At 41.5% G+C, this 20149-nt stretch overlaps 1 protein-coding gene and 2 long non-coding RNA genes across 4 annotated transcripts in view; 1 reads left to right on the forward strand and 2 right to left on the reverse strand.

Moving 5' to 3' along the window:
• Positions 1-18487, reverse strand: part of LOC147658832 (uncharacterized) — an 83066-nt gene extending 64579 nt beyond the window's left edge. Inside the window, exons 1-3 of one of the 2 annotated variants that reach the window (XR_015293285.1) lie at positions 18370-18487; positions 17558-17684; positions 15758-15794 (exon numbers count right to left, since the gene is read on the reverse strand). This is a non-coding gene — a long non-coding RNA (uncharacterized LOC147658832). Of the gene's footprint in view, positions 1-15757; positions 15795-17557; positions 18249-18369 lie in introns of those variants that run through there. The other variant, XR_015293267.1, reaches the window with a different exon arrangement.
• Positions 18230-19302, forward strand: LOC116415086 (uncharacterized). Its single transcript, XR_004225645.2, has 2 exons — positions 18230-18691; positions 18968-19302. It is a non-coding gene; the product is annotated as an uncharacterized LOC116415086 (long non-coding RNA).
• On the reverse strand, positions 19184-20095 carry Sf3b6 (splicing factor 3B subunit 6). Its single transcript, XM_003690257.4, has 3 exons — positions 19932-20095; positions 19717-19835; positions 19184-19561 (listed from the first exon to the last, which is right to left on the reverse strand). The coding sequence occupies exons 1-3, from the start codon at positions 19962-19964 to the stop codon at positions 19336-19338; spliced, it is 378 nt and encodes a 125-aa protein (XP_003690305.1). The 5' UTR covers positions 19965-20095; the 3' UTR covers positions 19184-19335.
• Between the last annotated feature and the right edge of the window lie 54 nt (positions 20096-20149).

A 20149-nucleotide genomic window follows, 5' to 3' on the forward strand; every position in this document is an offset into this window, starting at 1 on the left:
TCGTCCTTCCAACGATCGAAAGATTTCACAGATGGAAAATTTTCCACGCGAAAGCTTTAAAAAGCCGCGTTAAAAATTTACCAATTAACCTTCGTTCTCGTCTTTGCACAATCGCGATAAAATATCGCGATAAAATTTATTTTTGGGGATCCGTCGAATCGCAGAAGAGAGAAAGAAAGAAAGAAAGAAAGAAGCGACGATGCAGCGATGGACCGATGCATCGGTACTCGATCGAGGATCGATTTTAAGAGGGGACGGGCAGGAAAGGGGTTGGTCGCACGATTGCAGCGATTGCAGCCGCACACAAGGTTTATTCCTCGATCCGTTCCAGCAGGGGTCGCGGTTAAGGTCTTGCCGGCAGTGTCGGATTATTTTGGACGGGCATGTAGGTCAGCGCGAGCGGAGGGCAGGACGGAGAGATGATAGCGCGGCGCGGGAGCGCGTCTGGGCCGGGATCTCGCATATTAGCAGGCCAGATTGAAGCACAATCGACTTAACGAAGCGAATCATCCCGCCACGACGAGGGCCAAGGGCGAATCTCTTTAAAAGTCTGATTCACCTGTTTTGCTCTGACCTCTCTTACGCCGGATCGCCGATCATGGTCTCCGACCACCGCGAGGAGAAGGAGAAGTCCTCCTGACCCGGCCAACGGGAAAGAAAAAAGTTGGAAGACGAAAGAGAGAGAGAGAGAGAGAGAGAGCCACCAATTCATCGATGATCGATATAAACTGATTTAATGGACGGCCGCCCGGTGCAGCGCTCGCGACCTATCGCATGCTCGCGATGATCCAATTCTCTCGGTTTCGACGGAGGGAACGAAAAACGAAACGACGAGACGAATATCCAAGAAAAATATTCCATCGAGGAATAAATTGATGTGAATCGAATGTATCACTCGAGGGAATGATAAATAAGCTTATCGTCTATACATTTTTTTTCATCCGTCCAATTGACACCGTTTCGCGCGTTTAAAGCAAAAGACCGCCCACATACCGCGCTGCTCGGATCTTGGTTACCGATATCGCCGATATCGGTTATTCGCATTCCAACATTTCCAGCCACGCGGGCCGTGGATACATACGCGAGGATACGCGCTATCTCTGTATCGTCAATCGCCGATCACGCGGCAAAAACCGAATGCATCGTATAAAACGTCTCTTTTAAATATCGGCGTCCCGATTCTCCGAGTTCTCGATTTCTTTCATTGCGAAATTCGATGGAGACGGCGGAGGGAGACGGCGGTCCGCGTGTCCTCGTTGCTAATTCATGAATCGTCGAACAGTCGGGCGTCATCGTTTCGCGGAATGTGTGATCGCGGCCGATATTTTAAACAGGCTTGACCTTTGATCGCGCCACGATAAAGAATAAATTCCGCTTAATCGCGAAAAAAAAAAAAGAAAAAGAAGGGAGAAGAAATATTTATATATGGAAGAAGTATATACGTGGTCCGATTAACCACGCGCGTGTGATCGTTTCTAAGCTTGTTGATCGTTCGAGACGATCGTCCTCCACCAGATTAATCCCTCGTGGCGCGATAAACAAGCGATCTTCGTAAAGAAAAAATTGTCGAGAAAAAAGATCGCGTTTTGCCCGCCAAACTTTTGGGAAATACTTTGACAAATACCGGAATGAACGTTGATTTAATAATACCAGGGAATCCCACCTGCTCTCCCCTCTCCGCTCCCCATTCCTCCGCGTTCTCCTCCTATCCGCCGAGAAATTCTCAAAAATAGTCGTCCCTCCTTCTCCGGAATACGAAAATATTCCGTCACCTCCCCTCCGGTACACGTGCATATTATCATCCAACGTTGTTATGTTAAACGATTTATACGCGGGTGATTTATGGGCCGCGATATATAACGTACCGATGCGCCATTACTTGTCAGATTAACGGGATACTTCTCGCACGGATTTACCCGTAACCCGCGCGTTACTTTTTTGCCGGCGAATAGAAACACACCGCTAACTATGTAGTAAAATAGCCAGGGGGACGGACGGAGGCCAGTGACAGTCCATAAACGCTTGAGTTTCGAGAAACGAACGGGGAGAAGATTTTTACTGCCGTCATGCTGCCGAACATCGGCTGGTCAAAAGTGAAATTCTCTTCCCGGGAATTTATCGCTCGTTGTGCAACGGAGACGAAGCCGTTAACGCTGCGATTGAGAGATTCGAATTAATAAGAGAATAAAAAAGAAAGAAAGAAAGAAAGAAAGAAAGAAAGAAAGAGGGAGAAATAGGAAAGTGATCGAAGAACACGAAACCGAGCGAACGATTTCGTTCGATCGAGGGAAAACAGTGGAAAGAGAGGAATCGAAAATTAACACGACCGAGGTTGATTGATCCGCGGTCCAAAGGAGGAGCCGCGGGTTTCGTTCCCAAAAGTTCGAGTCGCGGGAAAGTAGAAGAAGCGGAGACGAGATCCAGCGACGATCCCCGGTGCAGAAATGGCGCCGATACAAAGTTACTCGGCGCACCAACAACCACGATCCCGAGAAGCTCCACCTCGCGAGAAGCTATGAGGCTGGAATACGCCAAGTAACCAACTATTAGTAACCCAGACTTTAGTATTCCCGCGGTGTCGTCTCGTACGAGACTTCCTCATTCCAGAGTTGAGCTATTGTGAACCTCTCCCCCGCCCCCGCCTCCCCAACACTTCTCTCTTCATTTTCTTCCTTCTTTCTCCTCCTTCTCTTCGTCTTCTTCCTCTTCTTCCCCCATCTTTTTCATCTTACTCCTCTTCTTCGTTTTCTTCTTCTTCTTCTCCTTCTTCTTCTTTTTCTTCTTCCTCCTCCACCTCGGTTTCTGATGTCGTTGCTACTTCATCCTCAGTCCAATCGCGTTACTCTCGCGATTACGTGTACACTCGAAACGTCTTTCTTCTTTCACGGTGTTCGCAATCACGTTTCCTTCCCCGCAATTTTCCACCGGTTTCCACCCCTTTTCCCGTTTTAACTGCCTCGTTTCGTCTCGCGTGACTTCTCCCAACCCCGTTACCTCTTCTTACCTTCTAGCTTACTCGACGACATAGGAAACAACATTGTACGTATTCAAGTCCATTTTCAATCAGGATCTCGCGCCAACAGTGGGAGAAAAGCAGTTTCGTATGGAGGGAGGGATGCGTGGAGACGCGTCGATAAGTCACGATCCCGCGGATCGAACGAGCGAGTCGTTGTCCACGAAAACGTGGAAAAAAATTTCTCCAATCTACGATTGATCGAGACGGTGGAGACGTTGCTTCGATAATTCCTCCTCGGCTCGCAGCCCAACGAAACGATTTTTCATCTTTCCCGGCCGGTCACCAACGTTCACTCTAACTTCTTAGCTAAGCAAATACCGGTTAACAAGGCTGACTGTCCGAGGAGCGGTCCCGTTAATCTTAAAAACACAATTCATTCCCCGCTAAAATCACCGTATCGTAGAGCAAACCGCGCGTGAGAAGTTCCAGGAAAATGAATCTAGGAACCGAAACCGATTTACAACCGGTTCCTTTTCGTTATTTCCTAGATGAAACTGGGAGGGGGGAGGAGAGAAGGAGGAGGAGGAGGAGGAGGATGGTGGGGAAAACCTGTCGCGTTCACGGCAATGCAAAACGACACGTGCGATCGAAGGACAGAAGCCCGATAATTTCTTCGACTCGACGCATGCGTACCTTATCGTCGACCCATGACGATTCCATCTTTCGTCATTTTATCAACGGTCAAACGTTGATCGCGAGACCCGCGTTTAAAGTACATAAGGAAGAAATCGAAAATAAATTGTATACCATTTTAAAAAAAAAAAAAAAGAAAGGAAAGAACATTTTCGTTCATCGGACGACCCTTCGAATTCTGATTTCGATCGAAAAATGGATTTTCGATAAAATTAGCCAAGTTAAACGTAACAATACATATTTGAAAATTTCTCTGAAGGGAGGATAAAAAATGTTAAGTTTTAATCTCGAGTAAAAGGATACTTGGTAGTACGATGACGTAATGGGTTAACCCTTTTTCGAGCTCAGAGAGGAAGCTATATTTCCCTTCTCCCCCTTTATTTTTAATATATTCTAAAAGCTTGGGCGTGTAATATTCTTCTTGAAAATTGAAGAGAATACATCAACGGGGAAAAAAAATAATTGCCGCGAGTAGCGTGACACGACCCTCGCCAAAGGAGAGGGTTGTTTCCCTCGTTAACGATTCGCGTTATGCAACCGCATTAAGAAAATTGACCGACGTCGATTAAACTCGTGATACAAAGTTTTTCTAGAATCTCGTAATGTCATCGGGGATGATCGATGACGCGAATCTCTGAAAAATTATCGTATATAGGAGAAGAAAAAGAAGAGGATGAAATCTTTTTTCGCAGAACATCACCCCTTCTTGCGGCTCGTCTAATCGTTCGTCGATGACGAAAGTCGACGACCCACTTAACGAAGTAGAAAAAAAGGAAAAAAAAAAAAAAGAAAAGAAAAGAAAAGAAAAAAATCAACAAGACACGCGGTCGACGCGCGCGAAACGAAGTAAGAGTCGAAGGAAAAGTTAGATACATTGTGATAATGATCCCCGTGTATCGTAATACGATCTCTGAATCGGACGTCATTACGATGCTAATTTTATAGCGAATAAATGGTATCTTTAAGGGGGGAATATTGAAATCAGGCGCAATTGAAAAAAATGTTAATTGGTAGCGAGAGCGTAATCGAATGTAATATTCGTTAAATATTAGTATGGCGGGGCTCGTAATTATAATGATTCAAAAAACAAATACGTACCGGATTTCTCGTTGCGCAAACAAAAACGAGACCAAGTTCGTTTCATTTCTTTCTTTCTTTCTTTTTTTTTTTTTCCTTTTTCTTTTCTTCCCCTTCGCGAGAGGAGAGGCTTTGTTGTTCGCGATGATCGTAATATTCTTGCAACTTAACGATCGATATCACTAGCGAGCTCCGTTTCATTGCGGTGTGACGTGACGGGAGAAAGGAAGCGTGATCGGAGTAGAAATTACTTTAGATGGAAAGCAGCCGGTGAAGGCGAGTGCTTTGAAAAGTTTTGCGAGGAACATCGACGACGGGGAAAGTGGATGAAAGTATTACGTGTTCAAAACTCCCTCCCCTCCCCTCCCGTCCTGGGAAATAAATGGCCAAAGATTTACGGTCTCGCGCGCGTTCCTACTAGTTCCAACAGGCGTCACAAACAACGCCCACCTCTCGAATATCATTTCTCCTCTAGACATTCCGCGAATCACATTGTAGCTCCGCGTAAATCCTAAGCCTTTTTACGCGGCCAACTTTTCCCCTCCCCCCTTCTTTTAGTTTCCGTTCCATATATCTTCCATTTGTTCCTTCTTTCTTTCCCTCCTTTCTTTTTTTCCTACAACTTTCAACGCAGTTGAAATCGCGCTATCCTTCGTTCCGAGAAAGCCACATTACCCTCCTAGTTGAGTAAAATCTATCCTCCGTTTTCCTCCTCCTTGTAATGAAAAAGTTGTGTGTCTCGAGTTGTAAACTCTCGCCCCAAAGGGGTGATACACGTTCCGAACAAATCGCTCGGGATTCAAAGACGTTGATTGGACATTCACGATTGGGTCGGTCGGATGGGGGTGCCCCACGAAATTCCCGTCCCACCAGCGCGTGGTGCGCGCGTGTGACCGTGAATTCGCGAACGGAACCAGGTTATCGACGCCGCCGAGTTTCCCCTTCGAGGAGCGAGGGGGCGATCGTAGCAGGAAAGTCACGCTCGCCTCTCTCTCTCTCTCTCTCTCGTATTTCTCGGTGCGCATCGCGTGTGGGAAGATGACAATGCACCGGTGGCCTCGCGCCCGATACGCGGTTACGCTCTCGCAGCCCCGGGGAATTCTCCTCTGCACGAGCGTCCCCTCCTCTCTTCTCCAACTAAGATTCGCCACCGGCGCATTGATATCCCAACACCGGTCATCCTCTCTCCTAGGCGTGTATTCTTCTCCTTTGCGCGCGAAGGACGCGATGGATCGATCGGTCTCTTTCTTCCTCGAAGCGTGAAAAATCGTGTGGAGAAGAAAGACAAGGGATGATGCATTCTTCCTCTCCGTTTTTTCTTCCACCATCGATCGTGGGCGAGAGATAGCTTCGCTCATCGATCCCGATTTCGCCTAATTTCGTTTGAAACTGAGTTTTTTTCCGAGCAGTTCTCTTACTCCTCGTATTTCGAAAACATCGAAGGAGAAAAGATATAAATCGAGAAACTGTTTCCAATGCGACTCGTGCCCCGGGTCATCGATTAAACCGAGGGAATTATCGTTCGACGGGCTCGTTCACGTCCCGTCGTATTGTTATTCCCGTGACGACTGCCACGGGCCTGGCAGATACCCAGTTTTTCTATTAGAGCCAGCGTCAAACCTTAGGAATGTCTTCTAGCAGGACAGGTCACATTTCCATTCGCACATCTCATAATCCCTCCCCGACCGATCAGCCATTGTGCCGTTAACGCGCCACACGCATCGCTAAAAATTCGTCTCTCCTCAAAAAGAGAAATGACCGGCGCGTTAACCCACGATGCCGTTACGACGGGTCCAAAATACAGGCGAGAACCGTGAAACAGCCTGTTAGCGCCTCGGTATTCGATGGGAAGAGAGAGAAAAAAAAAAGATTCACGCGGATCGCTTTGGTGGTAATTAGAGTTCCCGAGAATGGAATTCAAGATCGGTTTCTTTCTTGAGAGATTCTTTTAATTCTCGTGAAAAATAATTGAGAGAAACGACGACGTTTTTTCTTCTTCTTTTTTCTAGGCGAAGATAACGTTATACGCCAATGGAGCGTGTTCGAAACACGAAAAATCGTAGGATTACAATTAGGTCGTACCATTCTCGTTTCGTACTGACGACGAGGCTCCTCCCTAAGTGGAAAATAAGCGAGCGCTCGCTGCCGTTCATAAGGTTAAACGAGTGTGCTGCAAGCAGTTCGTCGTGTCTAACATTGTTAAACAACATTGGCTAGGAGGAAAGAATGTACGGAGTGAAAACGCGTTTATCATCCGGCGAACGGATGACTATCGTACGATAATTGGAGGTAATTGACGTCGGAAATGCAACCGCGCGAATCATACCGACGCGAGTATCATATAAACAGGAAAGGTGAACGCGTAATTAAGGAAGAAATGTTGTCGAGGAAGAAGAATATTCTGGACAATCTAGAAACGTATCTATTGGTACTCGATTCTAGGTTTTTCAAGTCACGATTAAGTCGATACCGTTCTCTTTTCTTTTCGATACTCAAACTTTCCATTCGAATCCAAGAATTTTTAAACAGACTGGTTATAGATTGGTGGGATTAGAAGACGAAGAAAATTCGTAGGACACTTTTTCGAGCATAAAGAAAATAACCCGTAACTGGGAAATGAGTTTCAATTCCCAGAGTCGAATGGCACGATTCATTTTTGCTTCGCCCGTTTCGCGCGTTCCGAAACGCTCATCGGATACTTTTCAACGTTGCCCCCACCAGGATTTTGCTATTAACATTACGCAAAGCCATTCATCCCGTGGCAGATACACGGCGAGTATGAATATTTATAATCGCAGTATCCACTGTTTATTATCGAAGAAACTACTCATTCCCTTCGACAACTCTATAATTCATAACTGACACGACAATAAACCACAATGTTTGTCGCAATATCCAATGTATCCAAGTGAGTAAAGAATGAGATGCTCGTTAAAGAGTCACACTTTAGCTCCATTCATTAGTCGCCGTTTATTTATCGCCTGCAGCATCACTCGCGGTTGCACTTGCTTGATATCTACCTGTAGCAATTACCTATACATAACAATACGGATAAGGGAAAACGAGGAGGTGACTGCGTCCTCCGAGAAAACTGAAAACGTGACTTCTTGGAAATGCTAATTGTCCAATTCATAGATTGCGTACGTTCCAAGGATGACGGATCGAGGAAAACGTGGTCGTTGTGAAAGTCGACGAACGCCTACGAGATCCGAGAGACTTATGAATCGCGCCATCATCGTCGTCACCGTCATCACCTCTCTCGATCGCAACGCGTGTTTCGTGACGATCCGAGATAACGGGTGAGACGACCATCATTCACGAATCGGGACAATTGGTTCGACGAGCCAAGATAATACGCGTAAACGTTACTCGGTAACGAAAGGAAAATCTATGTCCGCTCTAGGCTAATTTCACCGAATCGTGAATTTCTTGTATCGTATACTTCCGTAAGAAAAATAAAAGATTGTAGAGCGCGAGGACATCGTACTCCATCCATGCTCGTTCCATCGACGCAACTCTGATCAATTTCGACTCTAATCGCTCTCGTCGAACAATGGGATCGATGATAATTCGAAGAGAATTTGATCGGTCGATCGTATGTATATAGGTTAATAGGTTTGCCAAGTGAAATTCGGCAACTCGGAATAGGATTAAAACCAGTTTCAAGATTTCACCGAATAATATATTCCTGAACGTTCGAAACGAGGCTCGAATCGAGTCGCATCGTCGATTTCCTGCTAATCCAATGTGCTCGAGATTGAAACGGTGCGATGGAAAACATTTACGTTCGATGCATTCGACGCGCGAATCAACGCTCGATCCAGGTATTTCATCGTGGTGGAAAAACCAAGTTCGATCACGCGTCGTTCGATCGAAGACACTCGATCGCTTAAGGACGGACTTAATTAGACCTGGAGACAACGTTGGAGGAATGTTGGAGGAATATAGCGAAACTTCGTCGATTAACGACATTAACGGGGGTATATTTGCAGCGAGATTACAAGGCTGATCCAATAGGCTCGACACTCGCGATTTGCATATGTGTATATGCAAATTTCTGGGTAATACTGTCAATAGCACGTAATGCACGCGTATCTGGCGTGGCGCGTTATAAATCTCCCCGTTGCCCGATATTCTTGCAGCACGCCACGATCCGCATAAATGCGCATGCAAATTCGCGATTATTCTCGAATCCTTCGACCCTTCGCGCTATCGATACGCGCGCGGCAAATCGAATCAGCGAAACTCCGCGCGAGGATACGCTTGCAAGAATAACGAGTCGTCGAAGGCGATCGTCCTCGCGTCGTCTCGTTTCTTCCTTCCTTCGCCAGTTTAACGCATCGATATCGGAAGGAAAGGAAGGAAGGCTCGCGTGCATTCATTCATCGTTAACCCTTTCGCTATTACGAACGACTATAATCGCTCTGCACAAGACGTATCGTTCGATATGACGAGCGATTCGAGTTATCGTACATCGAGTATCTTTCTCTGGTTTTTGTCGTCAATTTTTTTTTTTTTTTTTTTCAATAAATATCGTCAAAACGATTCGGGTTGCAGTGAGGCGTGAACGCGGCCATTGACGATCTTTATGGAGCACATTTTTCGTGCGAGTTCAGAGGAAATTAGAATTAGAAGTGTTAGATATTTTTCCATTTCATTCTTTTTCCTTCTCTTTCTACCACTAGTCCCAGAGAGAAACGTTGAAGGGAGCATTTGATCTATTAGAACAATCATCTATCGCGATCGACTAGATCACTGTCTGTGACAGTGACTGACAGTTTGATCATCCGATGGATTCAATGGCTACAATATATATAATGATAGAGCTTAGAAGCGATATGTGAGATAGTAAAGAAAATGATCCGTTAATTAGATATCGCCACGTAGATATCATCTTCTCTACGATTAAATCAAAGGCCGTTGTCGACCATTTAACGATTATCTCCCGAAGATCGATAATCTTCGAAGTTAGTCACGATGAGGAAACAAAGGATAAAAATTTCAGTCTCATCGCGTCACGCGTGTCGTGACGCAACCGTGAAACTTCCTGTTTCCCGTTTCTCGAAAGGGGGGAATTCACACCCCTCCCCTTCCTCCCCGAGCTTAAACTCGAGCAATCTCGATTATATCTGTTATTCCGCGAAACGTAATCGCGTTAACCGTTGCCACGATGGACGAGGATGGAGTGGCGCCAAATATCGTGGATGCAATTCTCGGGGAGTCCCGGGTGAATGACAAGTAAATCAAGCGTATAATTGGAATTCAATTCGCACAGTGGCACAGATACACGACATTAGAATTCCGCTTGCGGCGTTGTACGCTAGCTGCTTGAGGCGCGCACGCACGCGCGTATTAACGCGCCGATTGCGAACCAAGGTGCGCACCACCGGTGATCCGTCTTGGAACGTCTCCTCGAGTGCTGCTGCTACGAATCGCCGCCCCATTTCGCGGAGGGGAGAGCGCAGGAACGCGCCAATTAACCAAGAATCGCGATTTCACGATCGTAAATCACGCTTCGATACAGCAGAGTGTAAACGTGAGTTATCAATGTCAACCTCCACTCGGACTTGATTCCGCCAAGATTCAAATCATCTCTCGATTATTATATCGCGGCCAATAACAATCTTTGGTCCTTTAATTATTCTTAAAAGATGGACACAGCGTTAATGAAAGATCGAGAGAGTTTCGAATTTAACTGGAAGAAGAACCGGAAGAGAAAAGAGAAGAAAAAAGGTATACCAAGGAAATAATTTTTTCCCAACCGACTTGTGCAATTTAGATTCGTATCGTTTCGCGTCCAAACACCCAGTACATTCCCGATTGCACTCGACACTGAAACTAGCCGGGACAGAGGGCATAAATAGATAACTGCATCGCGCGCTCGAGAGGCTATCGCGATCCGAACGCAACCGTTTCGAAACCGTGTCGTGAGGAAAAATCAAGCGAGAGCAAAATCTAATTTTTCTTCTTCTTTTCTTTCCATCGACTCGATTTACTCGACTGTAAATCAGGTTCCAACCGAATTTAAGCATTATATATATACACCGAATCTTTTTTTATCCGTACCTATATATATACATATACAAAGACAAAAATAGAAAAAGAGAAGAAAATGAGAAGAAAAGGAAAAAGATGGGGATTTTTCGAGATACGGCAAGTGAGGCGGGGAAAATGAAATGGGGGAAATGGGCGGTTGAGAGGGCAAAATGCAAACGGCAAAAGGCGTAGAAGAGCGTGAGGGTAGGAAGATGCGATTGGTAGGGAGGGTGGCGGTGGCGACAGTAGGGGGTGCACGGGACTAGAACCTAGAAGGTTAACAAAATCAATACCGGTGGATGGGAGAGCTGGTGGTCGGCCTGCTGGGGGGCTAGGTCGGCCACTGACCTTTATCCAGGCCAACTGCATCATCCCCATTTCTACGCGCGCACGCACACAGGGGAGGTCGTCTATTTTCACGGTGAGCCATTCTCGTCGAATGAAAACAATCCGGCCGTGCATACAGCCTCCCGCCGTTGTACTCCCGATGTCCGAGCGGAGAAAGAGAAAGAAAGAGGAAACCGGGTCTCGACCTTTCGCGCTTCGTGGAATCGCGATCTTCGATCTCTAAAATACAAACTCTACCTCCTCGGCTGGGAGTAGGTATTCACTGCTACCGTTTCGACAAAACTGTCTCTCGAGAAGCGAAAAACGACGCGGATGATAACTCATTTCGAGCAGAAATAGCCCGATGCTCCGCCTCCAAAAGCAATCGAGAGGAGGATGTTGAAGAAAGGCGGGAGTAGGGGGTGTTATAAAAGACTAAGAAAGGCTTGTTCCAGCGTGAAATTCATCGCGGCTTCTCGCGACGCGAATCGCAATCGCGACACCGATGCAAGCGAAATGCGTTTAAGCGTTGTTTTTAATGGCCGGCCTTAAAACTCGGCCTCGAGAATATTCGTTCCAACCGATCTATCGCCCTCTATCGTCTCGATTCGACGAAACAATGGTTCGATTCTTTCTAGATCGAATCTTTCTGGATGCACGCGTTTCTTCGCGTTATCGGCCAATGAAATCGTTCCCTTGCGAATACCAGCGATTAGCCTACTTAGGCGGGAGAAAAGTAGCGAGCGGAGTAATGCGTATCTGCGTCGTCAATCTGAAAATAACAAGAGCACGAAGGGCCGTTTTAGAACTTTACGACATTGCCTCTTAAACGATCCAATTGGATGTCTTTCGTCACGCGAAGTGCCACGAAAATACACGATTCCACGTACAATTCCAATAGCTTTTATTGGCCAACCGCTCGAGACATTACACACACACATTAGACATAGAACTCACGCGCGGACGGTTTCGAAAATCATAGATTCTATAATAACAATTTGCGACACCTGCGATTCAACAATTTCGGCAAACTCTCGAGAAGGTGCGACCGTGCACGCAGCTGTTACGCGATATATTCTCCTTTAAGACGAATCATTGGATTCCGTGGAACAAAGTTGGCGCGAATCTCGTACGAGTTCCGCCGAACCTCACCTTTAACCATTAAGGAACGTCACGAAATTGAACTTCCGTGAACCGAATTGGAGCGCGGAGATACAAGTTCTTCCCTCCTATTTATAGGCTTTTCAATCCCCTGAATCTCAGCCGGGAAACTCGATATTCCGTATATTATTATTTTCATACTTTTACAACGAAACGGCTTTATACGATTTATATCAATTTGAAAACTCTCCATCTTTGCGCGAAAATTTTTTTTTTTTTTTACCAATATCGGAATTAACTCGGTTCATAATCAAAGTTATTCCATTACTACCATCTCGAAGAGTAACTTCCAAACTTTGTAGCAAGAGGATCTGAACGATCATTGTACATAATCGAGTCGGTCAAGTAATACTCATAAAACACGAGAAAGAGAGAGAGAGAGAGAGAGAGTGTGTATGTTGCTCTATCAACAGCTCAATAAACGATATCTCAAAGGCGAAACGAAGACTAACAAGATTTTATGGGAGTGACAATAAAATATAAAAATTGGTTACGCCGAATCAATCCAAAAGGATAAAAAAAAAAGAAAGAAAGAAAGAAAGAAAAGATCGGCTGCAACGAGAGACGTATTTAACATTTTTACTAGAGGGAATTAGCATGCTGGCGCGTTAGTGGCTACCGCGATTTAGGCCAATGAACGTCGATATCGATGATGGCGGTCGTCCTTGTCGAGCAATGTTGTCCTGTCGACGACAAAACTATCGTCCACATGACCCGCTTTTTTCTAAGATGTGGGACGGACTAGTAACGCGTCCTCTTCTCTCCATTGCTCTCTCTTTCATTTTCACAAATGCACGCGTGCAACTACTACTACCACTACTATTACCACTCTACTCGATAGATATCTCTTCATTGACAGATTTCGTTACGAACCAATCGCGAGACTTTATCACCGATCCGCTTCGTGGATCACGAGGTTCGACGCGAACTACGTATGAATAACCTAGCACGCATATCGAATAACCTAGCAACTCACTAATATGAAGAAAATACGAGAGATAATGTTGGGAAAATTCGTAGATCGATCTATTTTGATATAAAAATTGACCAATTTTTCCATTATTGACTTTTCGCAGTTATAATATAAATTTTGCTGCTCGAAGAAAGTGTATAAATAAAATGTACAAAAACAAGAAATGTCATTCGATGTGTGTGATCAAGCATTTTTCGCGAATTGAATATCGTCTGATCGCGTATTCTTCGAACGAAACGGCAAAATCGAAAGAACGATACGCGGCCAGATCTATAACGCGTATCAGTAGGAAGGTTCAGTGAACGGGACATCGTTCTACACTAACGATAAGGGCCTTGCACATGCAATATCAGATCGTGGCTGTTAATAGAATAAGGTGACGGAGGGTCTTGTTCCACGCCGATGGGACAAATGAAAAGAAATGACGATCAAGATGAAGACAAATGATTCGCGGTACTAGGCTCGATCTCCTAAAAGTAACAGAGACAAATCAGCAGAACGAATCGAACGTCTCGGCAGAGCGTGAGCTCACAACATGTAAAGTTCATAAACGCACCAACGACATCATTTCACTTCTTCTTTCCCCTATTATCGCGTCGATAATAAAAATTTTGATAATTAATCAATAATCAATTCCAAAATTCGTCGTATAACGAAACGTTAAACTGGAAAATCGCAAAAACTTCCAACGGATATAATTTCGATATAATAAGATAACACATAGCGATTTTCAACGTTGAAAGATTAGAAAGATGAAGGAGATTATCTGCGATAGGGACGCGTGGTCGTGTTCACACGGAAGATCGGCTGGTATTCTCGGCGGCTGTTTGGTTAACCTACGCGGAATTGACGATTAGCCAATTCCACCCGATGCAAATGACGCGGGATCGTACGATCGCCACTTCCGACGTATTATGTAGATGTTCACGGGGCGAACGGAAATTTCGGTATAGAAAGCGTCGCGTCTCTTCAACCCGTTTCGGCTTCGGGTATTTTGCGTTTCAAATCGCGGCCGTGATTCATTCCACGCGGGCAGAAACGCGCGCCTAGCTCGATACCAGAAACTTCGTGGAATTCTTGAATTTTTATAACGCGTCATGGTCGACGCCAACTTCCGTGAACCGATAGATCGTGGGACGTGGACGGCATTTTTCACAAATCGATCGACGATCGGGCAACGCGTTGGCACCGTTTCTTCGCCTCGCTTCTCTCGTTTCGACGCGAATAACGTATTAACGATCAGTGGTGTATGCGCGGGTAAGAAATCATCCGTTCGCTTGTTTTTTTCGCAAAATCAACCGTATTTTCATCTTTAAACCGCGTACAAGAGACTTGCATTAGACTGCAAGTTTCACGGATTCGCTTCGAGACCAGAACGCATCGTAAGGATAAGTGATACGCCGTTTGTCGAGCACGTATATGTAAGTATTGTATGAATAGTACATATACGAGATCGCGTTGATTCCATCGAGATAGGACACACACGGTGGTAAATGAAACCGCGAGTCCAGGACTGGACGAGTTCAACTGCCAATTAGATCGGACAATAACCTTTTATCAACGATGCCGAGGGTTTCGACTAAATTGCAACACTCGCGCACGATAGATAGAGCAATTGTCTAACGTTGATCGATAAAATAATTTTAAAATTATTCGAGAAAAAAATTGGAACGATAGTGAAAGAGAAACGCGTTGATGCATTTAACGCGCATTCATCGGTTAATTACGTGAAAAAATTATTAAGTTACTTTCCTGCATGTAACCGAGAAAACCACTAATTGGGCATATAACAGCACGCAACGTACACAAGAGAGTGACACGTATATATCCGTGTATGTGTGCACCAACATACTTGCTTTTCACGTACCGTTCTTTTACTCGCGGTTTAGGAGTAAAGGGTTAAGACTACTTGTAAGCTTGAGAAAACTATTAATAAAATAGTCATGATAAAGAGAAGTAAAGTGAATGTAAATTTAATAAAAAAAAAAAAAAAAAAAAAACAAAAAAGATAGAACGTATTCATTAAGAAATAATCTATCTAATATCATACTATTCAAATTTGATATTTTGTACTGTATCGCTTTTTTTATTATCGTTATATAAATGATATTGCCTTAATTTTTGCATAATGCATCTCTTGCATTTTATATATTTTTTCCTACTGTACCACTCTCTTTACTATCGTTGCACAAATGATAGTAGCTTAATTTTTTTATAGTGCATCTCGTGCATTTTATATATTGCTTATACGAGATGCATCGATTTAATGGAATTCTTGAATAGACGTAATATGTTCAAGAAAGATTAAAAAAAATTTAGAAACCACACAAAAAAAAACCCACAATTGATTAGTTAGACTTGTATAAACATTGTATAAACAGCGTTTTATTAAAGTTTATTTAACTATCTATTTTATAAAGTTATAACCTATAACTACGGAATAATATTAGAAGTAGATAATGCAAGGCCACTGTATAGTCAACAACGAACAATCTAAAATTACGAAGTAATATGGAAGGAAAGTCAAGACTTACCACATTGCCCGATTCCAGCGAGGAACGGTCGCTCTGCCTGTAATTTAAAAAAATTTATTCTTGTTAAATTACAATATAATATATTACGTGTAATATTACAAACTACATTAAATTAATCGCCATCTATCTATCGATGTATTGTTATAAAAAGATCATTATTCTCTAAATAAAAATTCTAAAACAATACTCGTACATATTGTATATTGTACACTGAAAATAAAACTGATCGTTTTACGAGAAACAATAGAACGAAGGCGATAAAATGAATTATAACTACTGCTTTTTTTAGACCGTAGTTCGTCACTTGAGAAACTCTATCCACATATGTCCATATTCCGTATTTCATCATTTAAGAAATAATATTCAATTAGAATTTCATCACAATGATCAATTTTCTTAATTTTATAATTTATTCTTTACTTTTTATTGTAAATTCTTTGAGAAAGTATATCTATAATTGAAGTATATGTATTTTCCATATTTTTTAACATCATGCAAAATCTATTACAATTTTATACTACTTTAAATTATATGATTTATATGATGAAAAATCGTTTTTACGTACCTTGAAATATATAACAAATCATATTATCACAAATTTCGTAAAACACTTCGATAATTATATTTAATAATTTAAGAAAACTGTTCGTCTCCACTTTTTAAATTTAACTAAGAGCACGTCATAACCACTAAAAACTTCTGATATAGTTAAGGTTTCACAAGCTGTTTCTAGAATCTACGCAAGACGCGACATCTATGATCTACAATCTATAAGATTGCATACAAAGCTTAAGCTCCTTAAGGCATATATTTTTTTAACTATCTTATTTCAATTAATTCCATGCTTAACAATTTTAAATACAATGAATCGTCAATTCAACAAATAAAAAAATTTTGAAAAATTAATCTACGTGAATTAATTAATCGTGCAAAATTGATAAAGATTTGAAATTTAAAAATATGCGATATTTTCAATAAAAATATACATCAATTTATTGTTTATTTATTGATGTTTGAATTTCGATTAGAAACGAAAGAGTGCATACAAAAGATCTGCCTTGCTTCGAGAATGCATAAAGTTGCTTACTATTAACGTAAAGAGGAGCAACTCAAAAGCTGGTAGCACGACGACATATTTATCCAGACAGCAGACAAACATTCTCACTTAAGTATTTGACACCTGCTCACTCACTTTCATATACTTCTAAAGGACTACAAGGACTTCAAATGAAACTACATATAAAATACAATAAATGGTAAATTCTCAATGCGAATATTTTTCTTTTTATATGAATTTTTTCTTCAAACTATCTTGTTTCCATTTAACATATCGATGGAAATGGAAACGAAAACTGTAAGAAAAAATAACCATACATTATTAAAAAAAAAAAAATAGAATAGTAAGTAATTTAAATACAAGATAATATTATTATAAAATTTTAGAATATTATTAAGCGATATTTTAAAACAATAATGCCGATATGAAACAGATGATTTATTATTTGAAAAGTCAATTGTATAAGCACGACTCATCATTTTAATTTGATAATTAGAATTCCATTGTCGCAATGATGCATTACGATATTTGAGAGCAAGCTAACAGTGGCAGACTCACGTGAGTAGAACGAATTACGTTCATACGAATTGCGTGAACGCGACTACGCATAAATAACATCGCTGTGTGTACGCAAAGTGTACGGCGACTGTGACGACAGTGGACATAGTTGATCGCGTGAATAAACACACATAACATATACATATAGCAAGTACACTTACACATATGTATACACGTACTCTCACCTCGATACAAATCGGCAAGCAGGCAGCAGGCCGTCACAACACGACGGTCGTCGCATCCCCTCCCGCCACACTTCGATCGTCCTCTTCTCGTTCATTCATTCTTCCTCCACGCGACGCCGTTGTTTCTCTCGAGTGATGTTTGTGTCAGAAACATAAAAAGACGACACATCATAGTTACTCACTGTTCGACACTATACACTGACGTATTAACCAAATAAAGTATGATTTTCGACCAATCAAGCGCAACAAATTGAATCCAAATACGATAACATCAAAAGGTAACACGAAAACTTCGTCAGACTGACGCCATTCCTTCATCCAGACTGTTTACATCGTGTCGAGGATTGCGATATGGCGAAAGTAAATTGCATGAATGTCCCCCACACTCACGAGACTTGGTGTTACATTCGATTACTCTGAAACCGCTCTTGTTTACACCGGCGATTAAAAAGCAAAACAAAAATTGTCTTTCGCGTACTCCGTAAGATCGCGCTACTCTTCAAGTCTGATATCTCTAGGCGGCGTGACGTGAATACGGCCTATTATTCGTAAAGCCATTAATAGGAAAGCAGCAACGATAAGAAACAACCAACACCCATACGTGAAATGTCTAACATAATGAAGGAAACTATCGTAAACTGCTCGCAGAATACGTGACACGTTTTCAAGGACGTCCGCGAATGTCTCGCCGGCAACTTCGCCGCTATTACAACAGTCGAACGACATTTAACCAAGCCCCGTTAATATCTCGAACACTCTAATTACACAAAATATAACAAACTGAAATTAATTAATAAATAGGAAACACTTACAAGAATATCACACTATAGAACGATGTGCCGCGACAACACGACTAAACGGGCTAAGCGAGTTTTCGCTTTCGACTGAAATCGAATGTCCTGCCGGCTAGCCGCTGACAAGAACCTATATAAGTTGCGTACGTGTGCGCACGCGTGCATCGTTGTGTATGTTGCGGTATACCGTACCGCGCGTTTCTACCAGCATCAAGTATCGAGTATCCGGACAAGTAAATGTAGTCCTATCGAGCTCGCATTACAAAACGCCAGTGTCGACAAGATGAGTCGAGCGATTAAATTACATATGACACGCGCGTATTGCACTCTATAATGACAGGTACATCTTTTTACCCAACCTTGATGGAGGTCACTTCGTGTCATCATTAGATGTATCATAGATGTTTTTGACCAGCAATCTTGATCCTTCTCGATTCTAATAAAAATTCGCAATTTCGTCTTCTCAACATAGTTTTACATGAATATCCATTTTTTTAAAATCATTGTACATCCTTAAATAAAATCTCTGAATCATTATCTTCATTTATATCTTATTGAGAATTGTTCAACATCATTTTATTGCAATTAAGAATTTTAATTAAAATTATCATTTAAGATATATGGGAATAATGGAATGCTACTCCACCACTGACTGTGAAAGTTGTATTAATTACAGCCTCTTAATGTGTCGACATTTTTTCGCTCCGACTTTTATATCTTTTTGGGCGGGGAACGAGAAACCATCGTTCTACAGGAAAATAATTACATATTCCTTATTGTGGATTAAACTTCTATAATTGCATTCAATTATATAAAAAATATAAATTAAAAATGAATATAAATGAAATTATTTATTGAATTATTATTTGTATTATTTACATATACTTATTTTATAATGATAAAATCTAAAGAAAAATTTTTTTAAATAAATAAAAAGTTTGCATTACAAAATGAACTGTTTCTGCATTTTGATGAAGAATTATGTTATTTTTTTTCTTCATTCAAATTATATTTTGTTTTTAACTTATCTATTTCTTCCATTTTCTTATCTACATCAACTCGTTTAAATGCTTTATTACTTTGATAATATAAAACTACTAAATATCTATTACAAACATTAAATCCACTTAAATGATCACAAGCATTCTTTGCATCAAATATATCTTCGTAAACAACAAATGCTGTTCCCCTAGTTTCAGCAGTATTGCCCCTGCAATAAATAATTTATCAATATCAAGAAATTATATGATATTAATTTTATATAAAATATATATAAAATATTATGAAATTTAGTATAATATTAAGAAAGCAATTTAAAATAAAAAATACATAAAAAAATAAAATTCAATTGACACGAATACTTACACTCTAATTTGTCTAATAGCTCCATATTTGCCAAAAATATCATACATTTCTTCGGCAGTAATTTTGTATGGCAAATTTCTTATATACAACACTCTGTTTACTTCTGGAGGTAACCTTACCTAAAGAATAAAAATATATTCTTATAAAATAACAAAAAAAATATAGGTTAGGTTATTAAAATTATATATCAAATACATATAAATATGTGTACTTACGTTAGCTCTTCGTTGAAGCATAGCCATAGTCATCTTGAAAACAAATATTTTTTTATTTATTACGAGAAATAAGAACAAAGAACGCGCAAAATACGTCAAAACAGATTCAAGTAGTTTAGATCGTATTGCATACAGTATATACTACTAGAGAGCAGCACTGTACTTTTCCGTTCTACTTCAGGTTTTTCATTCTTAAAAAAAAAGAAAAAAAAAATTAA

This window comes from Apis florea, unplaced genomic scaffold, assembly GCF_048593485.1.
Source record: "Apis florea isolate Af1SG1 unplaced genomic scaffold, ASM4859348v1 contig_1615_pilon, whole genome shotgun sequence".
Classification (NCBI taxonomy): domain Eukaryota; kingdom Metazoa; phylum Arthropoda; class Insecta; order Hymenoptera; family Apidae; genus Apis; species Apis florea.